Source organism: Saccostrea cucullata, unplaced genomic scaffold (genome assembly GCF_032062105.1).
Source record: "Saccostrea cucullata isolate Sc308-1 unplaced genomic scaffold, CSIRO_AGI_Scuc_v1 ctg94, whole genome shotgun sequence".
Classification (NCBI taxonomy): Eukaryota; Metazoa; Mollusca; class Bivalvia; order Ostreida; family Ostreidae; genus Saccostrea; species Saccostrea cuccullata.
The window spans coordinates 42,190-70,000 of NW_026928365.1; the positions used below are offsets into that span (position 1 = coordinate 42,190).

General features: G+C 32.2%; 1 protein-coding gene across 6 annotated transcripts in view; it reads right to left on the reverse strand.

The window, feature by feature from the left end:
• Positions 1 to 3,655: 3,655 nt before the first annotated feature.
• The window catches only part of LOC134277335 (homeobox protein abdominal-B-like), a 120,230-nt gene continuing 96,074 nt past the window's right edge, over positions 3,656 to 27,811 (reverse strand). For 4 of the 6 annotated variants that reach the window (XM_062759669.1, XM_062759667.1, XM_062759671.1 and 1 more), the window contains 2 exons: positions 10,387 to 10,912; positions 3,656 to 5,139 (listed from right to left, as the gene is read on the reverse strand). In XM_062759669.1, the coding sequence (XP_062615653.1) occupies positions 4,862 to 5,139; positions 10,387 to 10,897 (789 nt within the window). In that variant the 5' untranslated portion in view covers positions 10,898 to 10,912 and the 3' untranslated portion in view covers positions 3,656 to 4,861. Of the gene's footprint in view, positions 5,140 to 10,386; positions 10,913 to 12,123; positions 12,257 to 26,619; positions 26,751 to 27,811 lie in introns of those variants that run through there. The other 2 variants (XM_062759673.1, XM_062759672.1) reach the window with 2 other exon arrangements.

The following is a 27,811-nucleotide window of genomic DNA, read 5'->3' on the forward strand; positions in this document are numbered from 1 at the left end:
AGTGCATTAAAGTTTAAAATTTCTTCTCATTTGTATAATTAATTCTTTATGCCATCTCAAATTAATTTTTTCAATGTGACAATTTCGTTAATGTATGTTCAGTTAATTATTAGCAGTTGTCGAGAAAAAAATTCTCAAAATTATCGATTCACAAAAATCGATTCTTTAATCATTCGAGTCATGGTGCACATGTAAAAAAAAAACTGCATTGTAGATGCATACAGCTTCACAAATAATGCAAAGAGAAGAGTATTGATATTTGGCTTTGTTAGAGTTACACGTGAAGATGAATATATTAGCTGACTACGTTCATTGCTAGGAGAAAGCCTGTACTGAATAGTCCAGGGTCCAGGATCATGAAACAGACTTGAACATAAGTCAAATTCTGCAATCATCTCTATGATGTTTTTCTATTGTCAACTTATGTTCTACATTTAGAGAGAACAACATTTTGTCAATGCAAGGTTAGTAAATGTTTTATGGTCCCCGTGTCGGTATTTGGAATTGATCATCTTATCCCCCAGAACTGCCAAAACAGCTTCCAAAGAAACCTTCTCGTTTTAAGGAGAGATTTGTATGGTTTCTGAATAGACAAAATATTCAAAATATATTAACTCATTTGTCTTAAATATTTAGATGTGAAGGATTAAAAGCATCATGTTTTTCTTTCCACATCACAAATGTACAGCTTTAGAAAAGGTAGACTGAGTTTGAAATCTAGAAGAGACTATATTTTTAGCGGAATAGCAGCGTTTGAAAATAGATATTCTTTCTGCTTCAAATTACTATAGAACAATGAATTTAGCTAAAAAATTCACAAAGGAATACTTTTCATGTGCAAGTGAAATTAACAATAAGGGACTTAAAATATATGAAATAAATATAACGTTGCAAACAAATGACAATAATAAAATTATTATATTATGTTAGCTTTTAAAACGTTCAATCTAAGTAGAGATTTGAGCCAAAAATCTTGTAATAAGTGTTTTTCTCTTTTAGTTAACAGTCAAAACTTGTTTTTGCATTTTGTATTTTTTTTATGGCTACTTCACCATGTGTAAACAAACATATATACTAACACATAAAAATAACTAATATATCCGGAAAAAATTAAGAAAAAAAGTAGAAAATTCGGATTAGCTAATATCCATTTTAGTTGAACTTTTTTGGTAATATCATCTGATAGATCCTACATGTATATAATTATCCCTTTTTATGCAAAAAGAACAAAAACATTGGCATCGCATGAATGGCAACTATTTCTTTTTTTTTTATTCTTAATGTCCAGGGAAAAGATAATGACCTTGACCTAACCTATTTCTAACATAATACGGTAAAATTTAGTCTTACTGATACCATCATGATTTAGTGGTATTGTATTTTTGAATCTATATAAATTTCATTATTTTTTTAATACAAGAGATGTGAGAATAATCCCTCCTTGTTCTTTTACTATCACAATGCTGACTCTAGGAATTGTGTTCCGCGAATGAAAAGTGCGTCACGAAGGAAAAAAATAAGTAATACTTAAAATGAAATACAAACGTCAATTTTAAGAAATTGTGATCGCTACTTATATATCAAATAGGAATTTTTCACTTTTGAAATGTAAAGCGAATATTAATGCAGATAAATATAATTAGAATCGAGCATTTTCAAAAATGGCTGTACTTGAAACACAAACCTAGTTTTAAGAAGTAAAATCAAGAAAAAAATCCTTATGATGTATTCTGGAAACTTTTAGAGGACTTTTCCCTGAGGCCATTAAGTGTATTTGCTTCCATTCCGTGTGTTCCTGACAGGTGATCAGTCCAACCCCGCCACCTTGTCATACACTTAAGGAAGATCACCCATTAGCTTCCTTTAAGGTCATTATTTTAAGAAATTTAGTCAAAAAGACGTTTAATTGGCTGTTCTACATGCAAAGAAAGAATTCTGTTACATTCCCCCTTTCCCACTGTTTTCAACAATTATCGAACTGGTAGGCGATTTGTGCTGAATTTATGAACCGAATTATTTGTAAAACTTTTTTTTTCTGGTTCCTTCAATAGTTTCCCTAACTGATCATTTACATTTCATATGCAGCAAAAGATAGCAATTTAGGCGTTTCTTTAAAAATGCATTTTTGGGTTAGTGAAATTCACAAAATTAAAGAAAATGGGCTGATATAACCAATATTAGGCTGGAACATATAGAAAACATTCGATGTAAAGACATATTATTGTAACCAGTGTAAGTACATGTAATTAAATGTTTCAGGTTTTAATCACCCTAGGAAAGGTATAACTCATTTTCTATGTAAAAGAAAAGAGAAAGTTATTGTCGCTAACAAACACATTCGTTTTGTAATTTAAGCCGCTTCCAATAAGTTATCAAAAGTTAATACACTATGTAGAAAAGTACATATTCAGCACATTTTACTAAATCTATTTTAACTGATTTTCCGAAAAACCAACATTATGCGATTTAATGGTTTTCCTCGGCATGGCATTTGTCGATGAAAAATCAACGGTTTTAGTTTTTCTGTGTTACATTTCGTTATCTTTATGCTAAACATGTATAGAAAATTTTACAGTATGTACACGTAATATTTAATAAGAAAAACAGAAAAATAACTGCAATTGATATCCTTTCTGCGCATGTTTCTTTTAATCCATTTGTAATGCGATTTTTAAAAAGTCGACGATGCACATATTCTACATAATATGATCTCAAATTTGTAGAAATTGTCCTCAAGATTGGGGATTTATTTTAAATTTGTACGTTTGATAAAAATGAAATTCGACACGCATGAAATCATTTCTGTGTTGTATATTTACTTGAGAAAGTATATATATAAAGTCTCTGGTATTTTTTTTTAAACATTTGGGTAAATAATTTTATAGTGACAATATCTTTTGATCTAAATTCGTTGTTTTGTTTCTGGAAAATAGTACCATGTTATTAAAGGGACATGGACACAGTTTCACTGCATTTTCAAAACCAATTTTAATGTTTACAAATCCTACCAAAGGCATCATCTAATAACTGGCAAAAATTTGAACATCATTTGTTGATTAACAAACGAGATACAGAACTTAGAAGTTCTTCATAATGTAAACAAGGCTCGTGTGTTGTTTTTGTTTACATATAGAAAATATCATATTTATAATAAAATGAAATTCAACAAATCAATAGAAACTGTTGAATCGTATTTAAATTAACTTAAAAAAAATATTTTCTTTTAACGAACATATATTAGTATATTGACCTATGTAAACAAAAAACATGACATGGACTTTGTTTACATAACAAAGGTTTGGAGCTCTTAATCTGTGTAGTATCTTGACAACTGGCGTTCAAATTTTTAATGATCATTAGAAAGACCCTAGTTAAATATTTGTAAAAATGGAAAAATGAATTTTGAAATTTTAGTTGAAACTGTGTCCGTGCCCCTTTAACTTAAAAAAAATCAGCAGAACACTGTATAACCTTTGCACTTCTGACCTACAGTGTAGTATAAATCTTTTTCACAATTATCAAAGTGCAGTTAATTGAATCAATCAATTATAATGACGAATTCTTCTTAAAAACTTATTTTCAACTACTTTTCCTCATGGCTAAAAGACCATAGGATAAATACCACTTTAGTACAAAACAATACAAAGACGGAAGATAAATTATATTTCATTTATTTTCCATATAACATTTGGTTTGAAACTGACCCATAATGAATCTCTCCTAATTGGAAAGAAACGGGTACTTTCGTTTTGGGACAATGTAATATATATGTTTTCGTTTTGTAAAAAGTATAACTTAGATTGACATAACAACAAAGAGGGGAGGATCCAGCCTCTCTGCACACTTAAGTGGAGTGGGTTGGATTTGTTTTGGACTACTAGCAATAACCAGTTCAATCAAGATAAGAAAAAAGAGTAAACACAATTGTATAAGCGAAACTTACAAGACATCATTCAAAAAATGTCCAAATTATTTTCATTGGTTACGTATGTTTCAAGGTAAAAAATTAACTTCCTGAATTGTTTATATCAAAATTCTTTATCTCTCAATACATTTTACTGTAAATTGGGAAAATCTTTTACAGCGAGCATATTTCGATCGCCACACTCCCTGCGGCAAGCTTTCATTTGGACTGAAAAAAAAATTCACTTAGAACACGTTCCTCGTTCTTGTTAAGTAACTGTTTTTAGAAAATGTCTTTGGTGTTTTTAGATAAAAACAATTGAAAACAGGGTGTAGCATGATGTCTTGACATTCCACGGAATTTAACATTATTTACTGGATAAAAGTTTCTTTCGCAAACGCTAAAATGAGTTTTAATCCAAGCTTATCAATAAATCTATAATTTTGGTATTTGTTAATTAGATAAAATTTTAAACTCAAGTAAAAATAAATGTGGTAATTAAAAAAGAATCATAAAGTTTTCTTCTAGAGACAAGTAAGATTAATGTTTTGTTACACTAAGGATGGTACTTTGCATTATGGACAATCGAACTGGTAACTGTCTACAAAATACATAAAAGGAAATAATGAAAATGTATAATACTCCACTTGTATGATAAAAAAATGTTCTAGCATACGACTGGGTCACGTAACACACTGAACAATATTTACACATGTAAAATAGTCTTGTACACACTCTATACTGAAATAATAAAACACACAGTGAGCATTTTCCCTGCTTTTGGTACAGAAGCGATAAATATCGTCTTTGTCAAGAACTCTACTTGGGTACTGACGGTCCTTTACCTCCGAATCATCCCGCCCCATGAGAATTCGGACTCGTATCCCTCCTATGGGACCGTTACATGTGGTTTCAGCATGTAATCAGTGTTATTGTTCTCCTAGTGATCAACGTATCTCATGCCTGAACTGCGCCTGCGTGGTGAGCTTGTTGAAGCAGATGATCCTTGCTGTCGTCTCCATCTCGTATCCTCGCTTTCGCGCGTTCATTCAACTTCTTTCGTTTCATTCGACGATTCTGAAACCACACTTTGACCTGTCGCTCTGATAATTGGAGTTTACATGAAATTTCCCACCGTTTTTGACGAGTTATATAAGAACTGTTCAAAAACTCATTTTCCAACACCATAGTTTGATATCGCGTGTATGGTTTCCGTTTCTTTCTGCCTTTGGACTCTGCAAAGAAAGAAGTAAGAAATCATGAATTGAGATTTAGACTTGTACAGGACATTGTAGGAGATCTTTTTAATTACAGTTCAAAGGTCGACCTTGAAGATCGTGTTATCAACCTTAATACTACCAAACAATCACGTAAGGACATACTTTACGAAGTTTGAAACACCTATTTTCTGAAACATAGAAAATTATAATGCAAATTTGAAATATTTCCTCGTACATTTCCTTCCATCAAAGTTATTCTTGTTGAAAATTTACATTAAAGAATGTTTTGCGAACTGCTAGTGTCGCTGAGATTTGTAACAAACTGTCTTTCGGTAACCAGAGCATGTTTACAAAGGCGTCTTAAACAAAGGAAAATCTACTATGCTAGCCGCAAAAACAGTTATATCTACCGGTATACAAACAAGGAAAAAACTTTTCTTTTCTCAAATTGGACTGCTGTCGTAATTCACATTGATTATTTTAAAGAAAATATCTTCATTGGTTATTATCTATAATACTGTACCAAACAACGTTTACTGAAAAAAAATTACAGATTTATACAACATAGGGACTCTGGACAATGGGATACTATTAAGTCTGATATTATCCGCACAATCCTGTTGAATTGATAACAAGAAATCAAGCATATGTAACCACTGTTGTGTTTTGTCCAACGTTTGTCCATAACGCGGTGCATTGGGCCGTAAACAATCATCTTTGATGTCCGCGGACCACAATACGAAGCTTAGTAAAGCATTCGGGCGTATATCTATAATGATGGGGCAACCAGTGCTTAGGGAGTTAAATGTATCTTTTTTAAAAAAATTAAGCGGGACTAAGACGAAATTCAACATAAGGAAATAAAAGCAACATTTTTTGATTTATATCTTGATGTGTTTTGTTTACAAGCCATTTACGTTAATACCAATACGTGATCTAATTTTTCTTGCTTGGTTTGGTCTGTATTATGGGGCCGAGGAAAAAGTAAAATGAGGGGAAATTTGAATAACAATCCGGATTATAGCCATAAAATTCATAAGAAATCAATATGTAAATAATTTGTTGAAATTTCATACCACTCGATTTCAAGGTAGAATTGTCAAATCCATCCGCTCTTTGCATTTCGTGCAGGATATCATTATACGACAGAAATTGACTATCGTCTCTTTTTACTTGTTTCTGAATTTCGTATCGTATTTACGCAACTTATGGCATATTAATTCATTAATTTATGTTGCCATTTTTTTCATTAAATGTCATATAAATAAAGTGTTTTTGGATTTTTGTTAGATTGTATTTCCGAGAGACCGCGAAGTTCCATTGTTGCCTTTCTGGCAGCTATGAAATTTGCACGGCGTTTTTCCGAATGACGAAGTAATAAGATATAAACCAATGCAACACTTCTGACTTTTTATTTTAATTTGTTAGAGATAACTTTACTTGTTCGTTAATAATCGTTATTCAAAGTCTGAATATTTGTTCCCTTCCTATATCCATTTACATCGGTCGTCAATATATCAGTGTTCATACTTCTGTGTAACGGATGTTGATGAAAAACGTAACATTTTATAAAAGCATTAACAATACACCGTAATTCACACTAGTGCATTTGTGTTCATTTCCATGCTTAGGTAACCTTTAGATTCCAGTTTGTTTGTGCCTATAATTTTAAAGTCTTAAAACCCTCTGTCTCATAGTCATAAGTGTAAGTTTTCACATCTATACTCAAATCAAAAATCACAATGTAAAGCAAAATTTTCAAATGCATAACAAGTCCCCAAATTATCCGACCATGACGGTGTGCGAAATAATATAGCCTTAATGCATTTCACAACAAACAACCGGAAAATCACATTCGCTTAAATGTTCCTTAAGAAGGGGTTTTCTGACAAAGAAAAAAAGTAAGATTTTTAATGTACCTAGATGTAGACTATATACGCCAATCTTCAAATATTCCCACAAAAATATCTCTTTTCTTCAACCCCCGATCATACGTTTTCCTGACGAGCTTTCATTTTTATTTTTAATCAGGGGAATATGATTAAATTATTGTAATAAATGTTAGAGCTAAGGCCTAAGACGGTGAACTTTGGAAAAGCAGAGGTCTCAATTAGCGGAAGTGTGAAACTAACAGCTGATTCCCGAACGGTGTCTTATGTGATCCAGAAACAATCATTTGAAAATTGATGCCAGCTTAGTCTTTTGACAAAATGGACGAATTACAACCCCCCATGGACTATTAACCAAATAAGATCAATACTGGGTTATTACTTTTTTGTTCCAAACATGCTGGTGCCGGTGTACACATATGCAATATGTTAAAATAATATTGCCTTGAGGATTCCTTTTTTATATTTGTATATGACTTAACTATTATATATTTCTGTTAGAAAGTGAAACTGTAAGAAGATTTGGAATTCAAATATTTCTTTGGAAAATGATTACTTAAACACCTCTGAGCATTACTCTACAAATATAACTACCGATCTTCCATGTATAACGACTTTCGCACCTGTGTCTTCTATCTCGTATTAAAATAGAGAGTCTGGCTGCACGCGGAGACTTCAAAGGTGCAAGTCTATGATATGAAGGGTGCAGAGAGCCTATATATGTAATTAATGTGATTTTTGCTTGCCAGTGGACAAAGCTGTCAGTAACGTGTTAGATTCGGGCGGGACAGTGACGCAGTCATTAGTGTAAATGATAGATGTCCATTACGATTCTATCCTCCGACCAAAACGAAAATATAATCTCTCTGCATATAGTTAAGAATTTGCAATGAAGTCGTATAATTAAAGTAAGCTCTCATACAGAAAAACAAAATTCAGCATAGTCTTGTTTGTTTGATGACACGAGAAAGCGATCTTAACAAAGATAAATGTAGTTTCTAAGCTCTGCTTTGCATGTATAGGGCATTTAGGGTATATTTTTTCGATAATCGCCCCAGAACCGATCTGCTTCATTTCTGCTTAGATCTCAACATCAGATACCGTGCTGGTGTTAACACACGTCTTCAATTTCTGTATTTATGATGCGAATAAACGACAATTCTAAACCTGTCTAACACACATCCTAATTACTGAATTTAAATAACAAAACAAAGGTACACAAGGTGGCGACTGTATATTATGAACCAAACCAAAAACAAGGTATTTATTTCTGTTTTTAAAAAGGTATTTTCATAAACAAGTGATTTCAAGTGCATCTTCATTTCAATTTTTGGCTGCATTTCTGCTAACTCGAAAATTTTCAAACAAAAAATTATTATATTTGTTCTCTGTGGTTCAATATCACAGGTGTAAAAAAATATCCTGCGTCATAAATCATTTTCTTTGTTAAGAGTCCATGTTGTTTTCTTACTATCTAATATAAGACCAGTATATCGATCTCAATGTTGAGCTCACTCTGAGTCTGGGGATGGCAGGGCTCATCGATCGGTTTAACTATCCACATCAAAAATGAATTTAACAATACTTTTGTTGGAGAATTCCATATGCATGGCATTTCTGTACCTTATGTCTGTTTAAAAATTTGAGATAAACCCACAAGGTTTGTGAGAACAGAAAAAATTTGTTTCTGACTTTCATTCACTCTGCAACAAAAAACGAACTTAACGGTTGACAAGTTATATAAATGCAAATAATTCATGAGTTTATTTCCGTAATTCCTTATTATGTTAATACATGTTTGTATGATTACATAATGAAAGTTCTCCTTGACATGAAGTTGTTTTTATTTCTCATCTAAAGAAACATCGCATTTTTCTGCTTACACCATTCTAAACACGATCAAAACTCATCTAAATAACTTCGTTTAATAAAAAAAATATAAAATTTTAGCCTGTAGTTTACAAGCTTTGTGTGATTTTCAGAGGAGGGGAGGGGGATCCTGTTTACCTTGGAACTGAATGCTAGGAGATGCCGGTGTAACTATCAATGTCCGAAGAATTTTTACGATAAAAACGTCAGTGACAATACAGACCCCAAGGGTCAGGTAAAAAAGCCCAATTTTGCTCCGTGTGGACAATGATGGATAAAGACAGAGAGAGTTACTGACAGACATGTAAAGAATATGATTAGGTACAAATCGATTGTCAATAGCAGTCAATCGCGCCCCCCGGGCAAAATCAAACCTTCACCTTGTAACGGAAATTATATAATGTGTATTTTGTTCATACATGACCTCTAATTAATGAATGTCTCTATTCTGTCATTTTGAATTCTCGCTTTCTATAAAAGTAATTAATTAACGAAGTTAACGTTATAATCTATTTGCTTGTTGGTTTTTCTAATTTTGTCGACAGTATCATCACTGTAGGTACGCTGTCAAATAAATTAGATAGGCCGTGATTTCCGTTCTAGGACAGTCAGAAGTAAGTCTTTGTTTTAATTATTCAGAGACCATTTCTGAGAAGTTTGTTGCTAAAAAAAAACATACGATTCCTGTCATGCAATAGCTCGCTTAGACAATGTAGCGCGGCATCTTGTAGTCATGACACTTGATTCTGAACTTATTCAAAGCGAGAAGCACTTTTTGGATTCTAAATTTATTTATTTTTAAAAATAAAAAGGCGAGGGATGTCCCATGCTTGCACCGATTTCGATGCCTCCCTATTCACGCCCTATAACCATTCGCCATCCAAGATAGATGTGAATGAGCGAGAGAAAGCGAAAAAAAAAAATCAAAATTAAAAATAGCTTCCTATATTTGGTTTACTGTTTCAAAAATTTGAATTCTGTCATCACGTATTTTGAGTAAAGTATTTAAAATATGTAACTGTTCGGGTTTTAGGACTTGTTATTTTTCCATTCATTTCATATCATATTTTTAATAACAAAACGCATTATTTATTGGCCCCAGATGAAGATACTAGACATATGCTGTATTAGTGATTACCAATTACAATACAGTAAACTGACACTTTGTGGCGATTAAAGACTTAGTCATGTGTATTTAGCAAGTTTACAATAACAATTTGCAAACTGTAAAAAAATTAATCCAGACCACAGGTTGAATGCGTCAAAACGGTGTCCATAGCTATTCAAGATTTTTTATCAAAATAAATTAAGGTACTCTTATTTCAATGTACGAAAAAATGAAGAAGTTAATGAAAGTAACAAAATATTTTTAAAAGTTATTTTCTATTATTTACATACAGATCTATATCCCCAGGATGCAAGAAAAAGGACGGTGATTACTCAAACGTGGGATTTTTAATGTATTTTGTAAATTGAATTTAATGTAATTCCATTACTGCATTACCTTGGTTGGATGATTCTGATGTAGCACTTCGACAGTCTATGTCTCTGCCGGGAAGGGTGGGTAATCCGGGGGGAATATCGGGGTAAAAGCTGCCGTTCGTGTAGCCCGCTGTATGGGCAGAGGGGTACATGTCAGAATACAAAGGGGGATAATTCCTCATAGTTGGCATAGCATTAAGGTTCATATGATTTAACTGCATTTGTCGGCAGTTTAAATAGTCCGCACCCGCACTAGCAAATGTGTTGTAGGGGGATTTCCCGTTCATGGCGGAGAATGAAGGTCCCAGCTGTAGATTGCTATAGGAGGACATGGAGCAGGAATTGTGGGGAGGGATTGAGCTGTCAGCGGAGTAAGAGGGCCATCCGTTCTGGGCGCCGATGGCGGTGGTCCGGGAGATGCTGTCCTGAGCCCCGGGACTAGAGGAAAGGATACTGGAGACAGATGTGGTTAGGCCGTTCTGGTAAAACGGAAGAGCGCCATGAGCTAGAATATTATTTCCCACGGTTTCCATGATTGGTCATTCCAACTACAACAAAATAAAAAAAATATTTTAAATATTCTGAATCAAATTTTAAAACTGGTATTTTTAACACTATTTTCATGAATCTTCAAAAATATAAAGAATATATGCAAAAAGTTAAACATCAATTGCATAATGAAAATTAAAAAAAAATCCTTTATGGACTTTGAAACAAAAAGAAAGATTGCACAACCTGTTTTTCATTTACAATACACAAGGATATCCTTAAAAAGCCCCTCCTACCCAAAATTATGACTAAGTCGCTATAATACACCTTACCCCTAATTTTTTATACAGATTCTCTTGACATGAGTATATTTTATCAGGTTTTATAAACTGTTGGAATCTATTAGAAAACAATAAATTTATTTGGATAATGAAAATCCACACTGTTACATATTTTTATACTTTTCTTACCTGAAAGATACATATTGAATTAATATTTCCTTTTTATGACTTAACTATAGGAGAGGTCTTTCAAAAGTAAGACGTTTTATAGGGTGTCAATATGAAATTCAATGGGAAGACTAATTTGTCAAGAATGATTATATATCCATTTAAACCCACAAAATGTGTTTGAGAATAAACATTAAAAATATTGGAAAGTGTGATTTCTATGAATAAACAGGAAAAAGATAAAAGAAGTGAATTCTGTCTAAATTAAAGTCATTTATGACGCAAGCTGATAAGATCAGATTTTTGTACCGAATTTGTGAATTGAAATTCAAATGTTAATGCATTAGAGCCATTTTAGTTTGGGGAAAATGGAGAAAAGCGGAATCTGTCGCCAAAGGGAAATCAGACGCATCCTAATCGGAGACCAAAATCTCAGCAAAATATAATTAGGTTTTTTAAACACTTGACAAGATATGTAAAACTTGAAGCAACATGCATAAGGATGTTTTTACTTCAATTTTCCTCCCTTTTGTTATTTTAATTTAGGCTTCTTTGTACCTGTCCCGCCTTGAGTTTTACTTGACTGCATAAAAATGTTTTATAAAATCTTTCTATTTAAAGAGAAATAAATTGTAACATTAACTCCCAAATGTCGCTTTTGATTAATTTTATATACCCAGTGAACATTGCACAAAACTTTATGATGTATTATTTGAATGACTGCGCGAACCAAGAGCAGAAAAAAAATAAAATGCAAACCACGCGTTAGAATTCATTTGTAATCAAGTTATCGCTATCTGGGACGTGAATTAAACACATACCTAGAACACCGATAAAAAATCCAGCCATCCGACAGTTAAATATCACTTAAACATATTTATGTTACGATCACATGTAAAATGATAATACTGTAGTGAAACTCATAAATACACCAATGCCTTCGATGTTCCAACACTCTATGACCTATGACCTCGATACATTCCGTATGCAACGAATAAAAATATAGAGCTGTCACTTGAACCACGTGGTAATTCCCTCCAATCAGATAATTGTCAGTGTATTGCCAATTCGTTTCTTTTCCCGGGAGATACGGCGGATATTTGATGAATTCTTCGTTGTAATATAAAATCGTATTAGGTATTTACTATGCTAGGATTTTTCTGTTTGGTTTGATCGGAAAATTATTATTATGATCACACTGAGAGTAGAATTTTACGTTTATATCGCCCTTGTCGGTCATGGGAACTAGCTTGTTGAATATTCATGAACCGTCTAACTGCGACCAATCAAATTAAAGACTGTGTAAAACCCCGTGAATCGCCCGTTTATGAGTTTCGATAGTAAATGTGTAATTATCGCGGAACCGACAAATTGCACATGTTTGGAGCAAGGATACAGGTATCGAGAAATCGAAATAATAGGATGGGCATCGTAAATTTTATGAACCTCTTTTGAAGTTCCCGATCAGTAGGATTAAAGAAATAATCTAAGTGTAGCCTCTTGAAATTTAAATTCGCGCACAGCAACACACGGTGTTGTGTAAATCATCTAGAAGCTACAAACAAGATTGTAAAAACGCTCAAACGTTGCTAGGGGCACTACTTTCTTGAAATGCATTCCGAAAAGGAAAATAATCACATTCAGCATGCAACGTGCGACAACTCTTTCATGTTTACAATGTATATTTTAATATTTTTTTTTAAAAATTTAATCTGTGATTATAAAACCCTAATTTAACATAAGTTTTTTAATTAAGATATATTTACATGTAGCAGTAAAAAAGATGTACATTCTCAAGAATAAAAAAAAATTAATGTAAGAACATGAAGGCAGTTCTTGACATTTTACTGAAAATGAAAATTATAATGTTTCAATATTAGTTATTATTTATTTCCAAAAAATATTATTTATTTTTAAAGATTTGTATTTAATGTTCTTTAATGATTTTTATTTTGAAAAGCAAATAGTCGTGTAATAATAATTTTCAAATAAAAGCAATGTTTTCCAGAATGTGCATTCCCTAATTTGGTTACACTGTAAAAAAAATATATATATAAATATCTATACTATTAATTTCTGGAACTCTTGTTACCTTTTATTATTTTGGTTTTTTTAGCTGAGTAAAAGCATATAAAACTACGATAAGATTACATTTTAATACTCGAAAAATTGATTTAATTTTATATGTGAATTGTCCGTATATTCTCCTCTTAAATTAAAGAATAAAGAAGTTTGTATAAAATTAATCTCAAATTTCTATTATTTTTTTAATTGCTTCATAAAAAGAATTAAGATTAATTAGTAGTGATAAATGTTGAAAACACCTTAAAAAGATAGAATGGGTCATGTTTGGTCAAGAATAATACACAATTTTGTATATGAATTTGCAAAAAAGGTAATCTACATAAATATTTTTTAAAGAACAAGTAAAAACAAATTATAAACAAAACTTCCACCTATATATACTGTAGGTAGCTTTGATATACTTGTATATATAAAAAAGTGAAGTGTTTCTCACGCTGTCCACGAAATAAAAAAGTCGCCAGGAAAACTGACCAAGGTCACGCAGTGTCACAGTCCGGCAGGACAGCAAAACATCAGTGTCAAATTGTCAAAAAACAAGGAAAAGACTAACCAACCCTCATGTGAATTCTTAGCTTCATACCTTTGTTGCATATTTTCATAACGATTTGTCGTAAATAATCAGCCGTGAAAGGCAAAGATGGATATTGATACAGAGGCTGACGTCATGACAAACATACAATATTATTGTAACTTTTTTTATCTTTATAAAAAAATAATTTTTTTGTAATAATTAATTATTCAATGCAGAAATTTAATCTCAAGGCATAATTATTTGTAATTTCTGATTTTTTTTTGCTTAATCTGAATTTGATTTGATTCACGGGTTTATTGCGAAATAAAATTAATCAAATACTAATATAAACCAAACATAATCTTACCATAAACAAATAATAAAGTCCCAGCAAATCAACCAGATCTAACTACGCTACAAACTAGCTCACTGTCTTTTTAGTACTGACATAAAATCAGTCGGTGTACGTTTTATTTCTACCTTCTGATATGACATCATTACTAAATTGACGATGTTTGAAGTCTTTGAAGAATACCCTAGAAGTATAATTACAAAATTCGACAGATAATTTCAAACTTTTTAATGTACTCTCGGTCTGTTTGAATTCCTGTTCTTGGACAGTTTATAGTTCTACCATATGGATTCCAGAGGCCGTTATTTTCGGCCAATTCTGAATTAGAGGTTCATCAGACGATGTCCATTATTTCTGGACCTCGGACGCCCCCCGCACGTCCGGTGTTACTTGTAATTTTACATCTCATTACTGATTTTAATGTTCCGTTAACGTTTTAGTCCATGCTTCTTCTCACAAGCCGCGCCAAATCTAATGACCAAACGTTACGTATGTAATGTCCAATATGTAGCACGCGCCAAATCTTTTCGCGCTCTTTTGAAAATATGCATCTAAAATACCATTTAGATATTTCTAAAAATGGATATTCCCTACACATGCAAATAAATGTTTAATTCAGAAACTTTACAAATAGTAGAGTTTTAAAATAGTCCATGATATTTTAGTCCCTGTTTTAGTGTAAAGAATTTTCTGATTTACATAAAGAGGAATTATAATGAGAAGAGTATCAGTTAGCAGACGAGAGATAGGACAAAGGTGTCCTCCATTAAGAGTCTGATGTAAGATTTCAATAAAATAGACTCCAAAATGCTCTAAAGTGTGACTTAAACACTCATTTATGGTCACTAAATGGATACAAAGTGTTTTTTCATTACATTCAGATTGTTTTTAACAAGTGATTGCGTTGAGCTGTATGTATCAGCGAATAAAATTGTGTATTGCGAAGTAAAATAACAACAAAATTCTACCAAATTGTGAATAAATGCCATTTCTATGAGCGATATCAGGCATTATCTTGTAAAACAAGACATAAAGCAAAACTTTATTGTCCCTCTATCATAGCATGTCTTCATAAAATGTCATAAATGAAATCTAGTCACGTGATGGCTGTATCATCTGCCCCGACACTTTCATTGAACAAAATTGTTAGAGAATTGTACAATTCTGTCTGATTTTACTACACCTTTAATGTATTACATAGAAAAATCTTGGACTTCAAAGAATTTAAATTGGTTAGTATTCAGTACGACTTTTCCAACTTTTGTTACTCAATACATAAAATTTAAAACGTTGAAATTGATTCAAATACATCAAAAGAAATTACCATAAGATCGATAACAATTAAATGGTCATATAACTTTTTTTAACTGATGAACAGTTAATCCGACCCACTGGACAAGCGATTGTCCGGTGCGATACCTGTGTTGGAGCAGAAAAACTCGTGTTTTCTTGTACTGCTCTCTAGACAAACATGGCGGTTGTTAATGGATGACAATAGCGGACATTATTATTAGATGGATTAAAATAACACCACACAGGTCGAGTGATCGAGTGTGTCCGACGGCTACCATTTTACAATGGTCAACTATTGGTCGTAAAATCATTTTCAAGCGATTCCAAAGAGACCGACCGATAATTAAAATGTAAGCGGGCCCCCTTCTCTGCATTACAGGAATAATGGGTCCCCCGGGTACTTTTCATTTTCACTGTCTTAATTCGTCTTTCTGGATTAGAAAGAATTCGTTAAAAGATTTGCGTGTTTTATAAATTGGACTGATTGATCAATTAAACAAGCACCAGAACAAATATTTTTGTTTATCACCTTTGATCGATGTATAAATATGGTAAAAAAATTAGACAACTAGGGAAAATAATTCAAAGACCGATCCATGTTATGCAATGTATTACATGTAAGTTAAAATATTTATATAAAAGAATATAATCACTTCATCATATTTTTAAAAAAGGACAACAAATTGACAGAGTGTACATGTAAGTTTAAAAACCATTACATTCTCTCTAGAGTATTAAAAACTGAGAAAATGAAAAACCATGAAATTACCTTTTTTCATGAAAAGCAAAACTAAGAAACGAGAATATTTTTGTTTTGGAGATTTTAAACAAAAATATTCTGGTATTTCTCATCTTTAATTTTATGCAAATACTTTATAGATTTACGATGAAAATGGAATTAGTTTGGAGTGAAAATGCGGGAACTTTTATGATCCGGTCTGTAAATTCTCGTGATATCTCGGTCCATCAGACGGACGAACTTCTCAATGCCTTGGGATGATAGGCAGTTTTATTTCCCGGAATTATGAAAGCCGTTCTTTATGCTTCCTTTTCGACTCCCAAATTAGTTTTCATTTAATCCTGTGTAATGGAATGTATATGCAAGTCGGTTTTGGAACCAAGTCCTGGCAATTTTCGCGCTCGCTAGCTCCTTTCAAGTAAAGATTGAATTTTTGGATAAGCGGATGCATTCTTGATTCTAGTTAGCGCAACATGATTTAACGAGGACATACATGATTAACAGGGAATACATATCCCATCGAAAGATGGCGGTTAATTCATTGGATTACTCTTAGGTTAATGAATAAAATTAATCGGTCGGAAATTCGGCCCTATTACTGCTTGTTTTGGTTATAACATAAGGGATAATAAGAAATATTGTAACCTAACACCTTTCATCATCCGAAGACATCGCATCATCTCGTAATATTGGAGATGCAGCTATACTACTAATTTTTGAAACCAGATAGCAGACATTTCATCAATAACCTGTAGAGACATTGCAAACAGATAAAAGAAACGAAATATCAAATAGATCGGTGGCGTGGAAAACTGTAATTTAAAGAAAATTGACAAGCGTTCAATTTTGCTGGAAACATGTCCTTCAATAAGAACTGTTTCCAAAAAATTGGTAAGGGATTATTATATTAAATTGCCAAGTTGTTTTGAGTGCAACCAGAAGCACAGATGGCAATGCAAAGTCCCGCATCAAACAAGTCAGTCTGGTAAGCTCAGGGGAAATGTATAAAACACAAACAAAGAAAGATAACTACAACGGCTTTGTTTTTAATTGTAACCTTATGTAAGCTATATATCCAACGACAATGGTAACAAATACCAAGAAAACAAAGAGTCCAAAAGATCTGACCACAATTAACAGGTGCAGAATTACAAAGAACTGTACAAAGCAATATGTTTTCTCAACAAGCACGTGTTAGAATCTGTGGGGGGACAAGACACATACGCAGGAGTAAGGCAGTGGACATTTATAGTGGAATGATGAGGCACGAGGTGCTGACTTTCACACCTGCCATAGTATAACATTCTGATGAATAGATAGAAAAAACATCCCTTACTTCATTTCTGCCTGTGACGGATGGTTGACACCTGCAATCTTTTTTTATAGTACTATTTGTGGGATTTGGTCAGCTGCAAGGTACTTGCCATTTATCTAAGACAACACTAAATCATAGTTTTTCTTTTCAATTGTATCTGTTCGTATCGATGAAGAAGGGTTTCGATATATAAGTTTATAAAACTAATACATTATTATATTTTTTCTTATTGCTAATGAAAGTAGAATTTTGGCATAGGAAATGCAGGTATGAAATAAAACTTATCAGATGCAGTGCAGCAAAAAGGCAACTGAAAAACACTAAATCAGCACCAGAAATGTTAGATCTGGAACGCTCCCAATCCTCCAATTATCTCCCTTGGATGCCACGGTCTCGTGTTTTGTCAGCGAGAATTTACGAGATTGGGAGCGACTTGTTGTTGTGTGTGGCCGGCCCTGAGAAGGGTAGCCAGAAATCTACAACGGGTATCGTGTTTTTATGTAGGATAATTACATGTCGTCCTCCGAGTTATTTATGCAAGTGTTTGAGAGAGGCTTTCCGGAAACCTAGCCAGTAGGTGTCTCTTCAACAACAGAATATTAATGAAAGAAGAAAGAATGAATATGGAAACTATCAGGATATGTTTATTTGACAATCCTTAGATTTAAGAAAATTACAGTTAATTGTATCATTCATACCAATGCGTCTCCAAACCGATGAAATAAGGATATTAAATACATTTTTCTTCGAATCAACACAGATGTTTTAAAGGGAAACAAATCAACACGTGCTTAAACCCATCAAAGAACCATTAATTATTTTGGGATCCAAGAATTATCATATTAATGTTTAGGAAGAAAATTAGTTTTTATGCACAATTCCTTACTAATATTGGGCACCAGATTGAATTGAACATATTTTATTGATAGAATAATAAAAAGAATAAAACTTTTATTAAAAAACTTAAATACATGCAGTCTTCTATAAATTTAATAAAATTCTTGGTCTATATTAAGTGTATTTGCATTTTTTTTATGCAATTACAAGAACATAAATACTGTCAAAAAGTAAAATTTACTAAAATTAAATTCTTATTGTACAAGAAAATAAAAATATTGAAAATTAGTCATCGAAAGTCAATTTGCCATGTTTTTCCTATGATATTCTGCTCCTTTCTAAACACAAGTTAACATATTGCTGACTATAGCGTTTACAGAGAAAATACATTATTTTAAAGAACATACAGCTACTGAACATACTTCTGCTCTCCGTTTCTCTCATTTAAAAAAATGTATTTGTTTTAGCTCTGTATATATTACAGATTTTCGAGTTTGTTTCTTTTTTCAAATTTTAACAACGTAGGTGGTTTAACAAAGAGAGCAATAAATCAGTGACTTTGTTCCCGGTGGGCCCAGTGTGGTGAGTTGTCCTTTTGGTCAGGAAGATTTGGCCCGAGGTCGCACCTTCCGCTCGGTCTCGCGGAGGAGATGGACCGTGATATTTCTCTCTTTCAATGGGTTTCTTACAAAGTTATCAGAAAACATTAAGGGTAATTGTTTCTTCCAGCCAATAATAAGCCACAAAGCATTACCCTTAGAGATAACAGCCACCCAGCACTTATAATAATTGGTCCAAGTGTATCTACAACTTTCTATAAACAGGCATTGAAAATCAGAGAAATACACTTTGTTTTATTTTATAAGTATTCACAAGTCTCTAATAAAACTAATGCAGAATGTCACTTCTAAGAAATTTATTTTGTATGTTGTGTGAATATGGAACGGATATAAAATTTGTCCACATTAAAACCATTTAAGATATACCAGAAGGTTTATTTTCATATAAGTCAAAAGACACTTAGAGATATTACGGATAGGGTTAAGCCTATAAAATCGCAAGTCCACAACAGTAAGTCCAGTTGGTCTGCTTTCAGAAATATGAAATATTTTGGTTCTGTAATAATAAAACCTTTTATTAATACATAGCTACACACATAAAGAAAGTGACTGAAAAACGAACTAGATTCATTACTAGTAAAGACTTTCTTAAAGAGAACATTCTAGCGTATACATCGACTACAATAATGAAATTTTTTTTCAAAACAGGAGGGTAAATAAAAATGCAAGAAAAAAGTAAAGAGACATTGATATGAAACTTTTGTATTACAATAGTTTGATAGATCAGCTACAACAAGTTGAACTTGACTAGTTGAAGCCAGGGGAGTGAGATATTTGTTAAAGGGGGTAAATACTCTAAGACCCGAAGTCGCCGGCCCAGAGTTTCTGCTGGTGTTCTTGAAAGATTTCATTTTCAATGAAGCATCAGACTTCCTGGTCTTCAAGATGTTTGCACCCAGAATTACAGAGAGCCGGTGATTATATATCAGACCCAAACTCCGTGTTTCTACAAGGGTTGCTGCAAATTCCCAACATTATGTCATAGAGACGGAACGAGCAAATGGTAAATTTTTTGCCCGCCAACATAAAGCAAATATCTTACCTTTATTTTTGAGTGGTAAACTTCTTACATGTTGTTTTTATACAAGTGCTTTTTTTTAATGGATATTTTTTCCTAAAGTCTCTATTTAAAATGCTAAACTTCATCCCCTGTTCAGTTGGAGATTTACCCACAGTAATTATTACACTCATATTGCAGGTAACTTTAACACCCTCCAATCGCAAATTACACAGGACACAGACATAATAAGACAATTTAATTTAGATCTATGCGCCTTTTGTAAGCGTAATTTGTATTTTAATGAGGTGCATGCCAAAGTAATCAGGCAGAGTGCAGATAGACTGTGGAGTGAGTTACGACGTTAAAGTGTCGTGTACGATTGCCTGGAGAAGCTGCTGACGATTTTCGGATATTCTATATCATCCCGTTATCGACCATGGTTTTGTTCTCTACAATTCAAGTTTCATGCAATAATTACACCGTCGTATTTCAAAACATAAGTTCCGGTATTTTAGTCGTAAAGACCCAAGGGTTATCGAAAGGACACGAATTGGGGAAAAAATATGTAGTTGATTCCAGACGGATTTTTTTTTTTTGGTGATAATCTTAGTTTCTAATTCTGTAATTCCATTTACATCGAGTTTATTTGATTACAAATCAAACAAAATCGTGGCGTGTAATCGTTTGGAAATAAAAAAATGATATTTCATTTGTTATATTCAATACATCTGTGGTAAGGTATATAAAATGGCTTTTACTGTATTATAGATTAAAAGAGACAAATACTTCAAGTAGCATTGAAAATTATAATTTTTTTGTGTGTAAAACATGCACATTTTTGCATTTGTAAAATAATGTTTCCCATAAAAGAAGATTTAATTAAACAAATCGATAATTAATACAGAAATGGAGCTAGTTTTTTTGTTGCATTAATCAATTTAACCTCTGTTGATTAGATGATATTAAGATTTTTTTGTAATTAAGCTCTGAATAAACTACGCATTGCATTTATGCTGTATAGATTTCTGCTTGATGCCTTTTAAATCATTCTCAGCAGGACATATTTACTCTACATAATACTTTTCTCGGCATATATTCTTAATGTCATATTAATTAAAAAAACTAATCTATCGCATAAAGATCCTGTGTAAGTTATAACCTAACGACCTGAATTTAGAACATGAATCTGTTTGTAATACTATGTGTGCTGACTTTGACATATATTCATAAAATCAATAAATTTTGGACAGAGGCTTGACATAATTTCACTCAGAAAAAAAAAATCTGAAAGTTTGTCTGTTTTTTAACATGCAAATTAATTCTTTCAAAATAAAATATAAAGGGAACTAACAGAAACTTAATTAAAATTTCCAACTCTATATATTTTCAGTTTCTAAGAAATCTTCTCGAAGATTCAATTATATAATTTTTGAGATGCATGGATCACAGTGCGTTATCTTCAACTGTCTGAATATTCTGTGTATCTAAAGATTAATCAATCATTCTTACTGATTAATTACACGTAGTTACTATTCAGCACACAGTAAACATCAAAGGAAATATTCCTTCCCAAAACATGCATGTTTTCAAGAGACAAAAATTTATCTTTTAGCCTCTTCTTCATTATCTTAATTTATCGGACCAAACGATATTTTTCTAAAATACATGTAAATAGATATAAATAAGCATAAACTGTTTTTAATATTTATAACAATTGGACAATGCAATATTTTTTGCATAGAAAATTTTTGTGCAAACTGCCAAAAATAGTAAAATACATATAATATAAGAAAAGCATGCATTATTTTCCCTAAAATATCTTACTTTGTTTAACTTCCTTTAGAAAGTGAGCCTTTTTTATTCTTTTTAATATCAAGTGACTTAAACACTTTAGCATTAAAAAAATAATAATATAAAAAAAAATTAATAAAAAAGAAAGATTTTGACATTAATCGATAAATCTATTGTATTCTGCTCTAGAACGAAATGTAAATTTTGTTCGTTTTATTTTTCATTGAAAAGAAAAACTGTTACACTTAAAATTAAAAAATTCGAAAAAAGTCCATAACGGACAATGTGCTATAAGTACTAGTAGTCATTTTCTCATTTATATGCTGAAATGGTATGAAATGTACACGATATTTAGCAATGACACAAACATTAGTATATTACACATTTATATTTATATACATGCACATGTATATAGAAATTGAATTTGAACTGGCAGTAAGTACTGATTTGTTTATGTTTTGGGGTCCGTGTTTGCTCTGCTCCTGTTTTGTATTGTTTTTGTGGACTTTTGATCTTAAATACTGTTCGTTATCTCATATGTTTCATACACAGTATGATATGAGTATATACGTATTTTTTTAAAAAAAGAATATTTACCTAAATAATTTGAAATGAATATGTAGACAAAGAAATTTTCAGCCAAAGGGTCGCTAGGGCTAGTATCCTTTGTTTTGGTTTTATAATATCGATGATGTCACAAGTACTTGACCAACCCTTTTATCTTTTTTTTTACTGCAGTGGAATTAAACAGTTGTTCTGCCCTTAGTCACAGACTTACCATTAAACGCTTGTGAGAAAATCCTTATACCACACACAGCCCCCCTAATGAACTTGTTTACAATTAAAAGAAGATTGTATCTGTGTTTGTTGATACTTTGTACAAATTATTTATGTCTGTCTTTCTCAGGAATAAAAACGTTTATTTACATACCAAACCGTATTGTATTATTGGATGATAATACTCTATTTGAATGAATTTACTTGAAGAACAAATTATGCGTTTTTCGCCATCTGTGTATTTATTTTTACCCAGGATGCTTGTGCATTCTTTGAATCATAAGGGAAATACTACAGCAGCTCGCCAAATAAAAAAGTCGTCGAGAAAGAATCGGATTAATTCAGCCTTACGGATTATCAATGTTAAAAGCAGCTCTGTCTATAACTATGCGTTTTATAAGCTTCCAAAAACCTAAAAGATAAGAGAGTGTTTTCACGTCGAGGTCATACCTCTCACAGAGTTATCTAAACTTAGCTAGAATGCATATTACACATGTTGACGATTTTTATGACTCCCGATAACATATGAATATTCCAACGTGGAAAGACGTGTACATTTTTATTAGCAAAATATGCAACAAGCCTGTTTTCACATAAGCGGAGAATGGGTTGTGAGTTTGCTTACATCCGTGGATCTACTGGACCACGCCTTTGTAACCAGTTGGCCTGAGGTCTAGTGAGTATACTCCAAAACACGTGAGGTTATCTCGTACAGAGTAAGACAAACAGATGCTGGTTATCTTATACCAACGACTAAATGCCTGGTTTACACAACCACTGAAAAGAACACCACCACAAAAAATGAAAATAGGGGAAAAAAGCAAATCGCCATTGCTTAGACCACATCGCACATTATAAAAGTGATATATACATTTAAAACAATACCAAAAACCCCCAGAAAACAAAAAAAAGCAACTTATGTTAAATGGATAGGACCCTTTGGTCAAAGTCTTTGTAAATTGCCTGAAAACATTCATGATTTTATTGAAAGAATTTGCAAAAAGAGAGAAAAGAGACCAGTAAGATTTTGTAAGATGACACTCTCAGATGGCAAAGTGTATTCATACTTCTAATGCAACAGAAACCTGTGAAAACCATAGACTTTGGTTACCTCTGGAGTTCAACATCCTTTGATTTGAAATTTTGTGGTGAAATTCCTTTCCACAATTATGAGTAAGACGTAATAGTAATTCGAGAAAGTCAAAGAAGACTGAAATTGTATTGCATTCCTGCGTTACGCATCATTTCAATATCATACCGCGACGATTTGTGAAAGAAAATCAAACATCCCTCTGTAAGAAAGAAATATTGAGAAAAGATACCCCTTTATCTTTATCTAAATAAGAACTTAAGGCTGCTCCAAAAAGAGAAGTATACAACAAGTATATGTAATAGATTCATAAAGCTTCAATAATTAAAATCATATTCTTTTCAGTTGCTGAAAGGAGAAGGATTTTTTTGAAAACTAAGTTTGACAAATCTAAAATGATATTGCCAAAATAGAGTTCTAGGGCATATTCCGTAGTACCATTACATAAATATTTATAAAATGAAGAGTTGTAAAGCCTATCCTATGGATAAATACAAAATATTTTAATTAATATAATTAATATAATTCAATAGCATAAACAACAGCATAATGAAAGCATTAAAAGGACAGCACTTCATTTAGCAGTATTCAATACTAGTTCTGAAATGCACAAGTGATTTATGATTTGCAGAATTTTATTAACAGAAGGTAAGCATAATACAAGATAAGGTTTCAACATGCACAATAAAGTGTGAAAAAGAATGACCTGAATTTACTTAAATGGCGGGTCCTTCTGAGATCATATTACATGGACAGACATTGTATGTGTTTAATAAAAATTATAAACGCTTAGTTACACGGCATTCCTAAATAATGGATTAAAAACAAATACTAGTATCAGGTTATTAAAATGTGTAAAGTGTCTGTATAAATGTGAGTTTTGTTCAAGAAAGTTTGCCAAATATAGAACATTAAGGTGATATTATAAACTTAGCAACAACATCATTACTCTTTACTCATATCATCATATTTACTTCAAAATAAATTAACCATTTCAATGACGATTTCCACAAATAAATTAGAATTGAAGTGTTTACATTACGCAAAAGATAGATGTAAAAACACATTGATCAAAAAATTTCAAGACATCATAATTCTTACGGCAAAGATTATGAACAAATCGATTCCAAAATATTACAAAAAAGTCATGATATCAATGCATGATTTCAATAAAGTTATTGATAAAAACTGCAGCAGACTTTCTTGAACGTTTTGGCTTGATGATTGCCAAGCTGCTCAATCAGAAATGTAGGACATTTTCACATATTAAAACAATTGTGTGTATCTAGGCACCTCCACTAAAGTCAGATCGATAGATCGTCATGATACCTATACAACATTTCTTCTCCAATCCAAGTTTATCGATTTCAAGAGATTGCTCACCAGTAACAACTAAATTTTTTTTACATTAAAATTTGGAACATACTTTTACCAATTTTCGACATACAGAATTTCCGCACATGTAAAAAAAAAATATTGTTGTAAATATATATAGCCTTTTAAAAATGTAGTATTTTGGACATTAAATTTAACTTTTTCAAAAAGGTTAATTTAAAATGAAAATTTTCAGTTTAAGGTTTTCTTCACATTATTTGGTCTTACCAGAGAGGACCTCGGTTAAATCCCAACCTGCCCGAGTCTGTGTAAAATTGGTATGAATGATGTCAAGTGTTATAGTCAAATAACACTTACTCCACATCCACACACAATGTTATTTACGTTATAAATCACCAAAGAAAAAGGAAAACCTCATCCCACACCATTTAAACATCTCTATCATGAACTCCGGTGGTATCAAAAATTACTTTTCACAAGGGAAAAAAAACTCATGATTTTTTCCCTTCAACAAAAGACCCACAACAATATTTTATTTTATAATACAGAACACCACAGGGTAAATTATTGCAATGGAACAAATTTACCCCGTATTTAGAGATTATTTGGAGGGATATCGTGATTTGTCAATTGCCAAAATTCTTGCATGATGTCACCCAAAGAATATCTAGGTTTGATTTGTAGTAGCGAGACAGAATACTAATTATTTGCCACCTAGGAACACTCGTAAATTATCCTTCAAAGTCTCTAAATGTTTGCCGCTAGGTGAAAACATTTACATATAGAGTATCATATCCCTAAATTATCAGCTAAAACATTTTTTCCAATACAGACCTTCATATGGGATAATTGTTGCCATTCAATATAAAATATTATTTTCCTATTGTTTATTTCACACGATGAGCATATTTTGAATGAAAATTATTCAAAAATATATATTTTTCCTCAGAAGATAATTCAAATCAAATTGTTTCATTTAAATGGTTTGTTTACAGGAAATATGCATGCAATAAGAAATATTTTTAAAACAGGTTAACATCTGAAATAGTCCAACATAATTACACTGCATGTCTTTTTATGGGTTAATCTCTGAATAAGGTCACCGTTTGTTTAACGTAAAAGTATCGAGTTATCGCAAATTGCACAAAATTGATTCCGTACTCCTAAATTCGGGTCATAAATGGAAATTTAGCCATTGTATGCTAAATGACTAAAATGGTCTTCGGCAATTTTTACCCGGGGTCTTAGGTTGTAAAGCATCGTAATTTCCGTACCCCACGATCGTAAAAGAGATCCCGCCCAGCATCATTGCCCCAAAGCTTTTCTGAAGGGAGAAAAATACATAAAAATTGCCATAATAATATAAACTACCTCTATTTATCCCTGCTATGTTTAATAAAATTAACAGAAAATCACAAGCCTCGGACAGTCGTGGACAATTTTCACAGGAGAAAACAAATCATACATCAGACATTTTAATTTGCATATCTGTTCGCAAAAGATGTGTTTGTGACACATGTTTGAATCATGAGGTTAATGTATCATTTTTAAAAATAATCAGTTAAATGTTACCTGCGAAGACCGTGCAGGGACGGGGAGCCCAAAGAGTGTTTATTGGCAGTGGACCTCGGACAAAATGTTCTGGACGTTTTACACTGTGGGATTAATCATACGAAGTGCGAATCGGTCTCCAATGAAGTGAAACGTAAGTCAAGGACCCTCCATCAAACTGATACGGGGGATATTAGTCCCAATCCAATTCAAAACGTGTGCTAAATTCACTGAGAAAAAAGTTTATCCATATCCTTAATTGTGGAGCAGTTTACATGACGGGAATAGTTCTACCCATCCGCAACAACAAATAGCCCGTTTTCCAGAAATGTATTACTACGAGCACCCAACGGCCTTCCCGCAGTGTTTGATGCTAAAGGTTTATTTTAAAATTCTTTTAGACACCTGCAAAATCCAGATGCTAGAACCAGGTTTTTAATTTCCTCTGCATCCATGGTCACTTTCACAATACGACCTGTACTGTACTATATAATTTTGCGTCTATTGCTCGGTGGTTCAGACTCGTGAATTCCCATACAAAACTATTCTAGTTGAACTAACGGTTATTCGACTTTTAATTCGGCTCATATCAAGGGTCTATAGTTACAATGAAATATCTTCAGTATAAAATGGAACATATCATTATTAACAATTAATGAGAAAATGCGAAACACAATACCTTGGTGTAGGTAGGTATCTGTGATTTTATTTTATTGCAATTTCTGATGTTGTATTACGGTGGAAGAAACCCAAATCTTTACATGTAATTGACTTGACACCTAATAATGACCTGTTTTTGTAATGAATTTTAATTCCGTAGCTGTATTTTTTTTTCTATACGATATTCTATTTATGTTTAACTTTAAACATGTTAAATCAAATTCAACACTGTTCCGAGAATATGCAAAGATTGAACAGGTCAAGGCTTGTAAATTTGCTCTAAAAGGAGGTCTTCATCAAGCACATATACATGTAATATCATTAAATCTAGGATTTTTTTGTAAGAACAAAACAAAACAAAAATAAAATAAAATATTCATTTAAAAATGTCTAAAATAACAATGATTTGTGTTTTTAATCTATCAACTTAACCCTTGAAATATTCTAAATTCATTTTATTTCTAAATGAAAAATTTGGATGAAATTTATTCATATTTCTAAATGAAAAATTCGGGTGAAAATTGTTAATATTTATAAAATGGGTATTATTTAA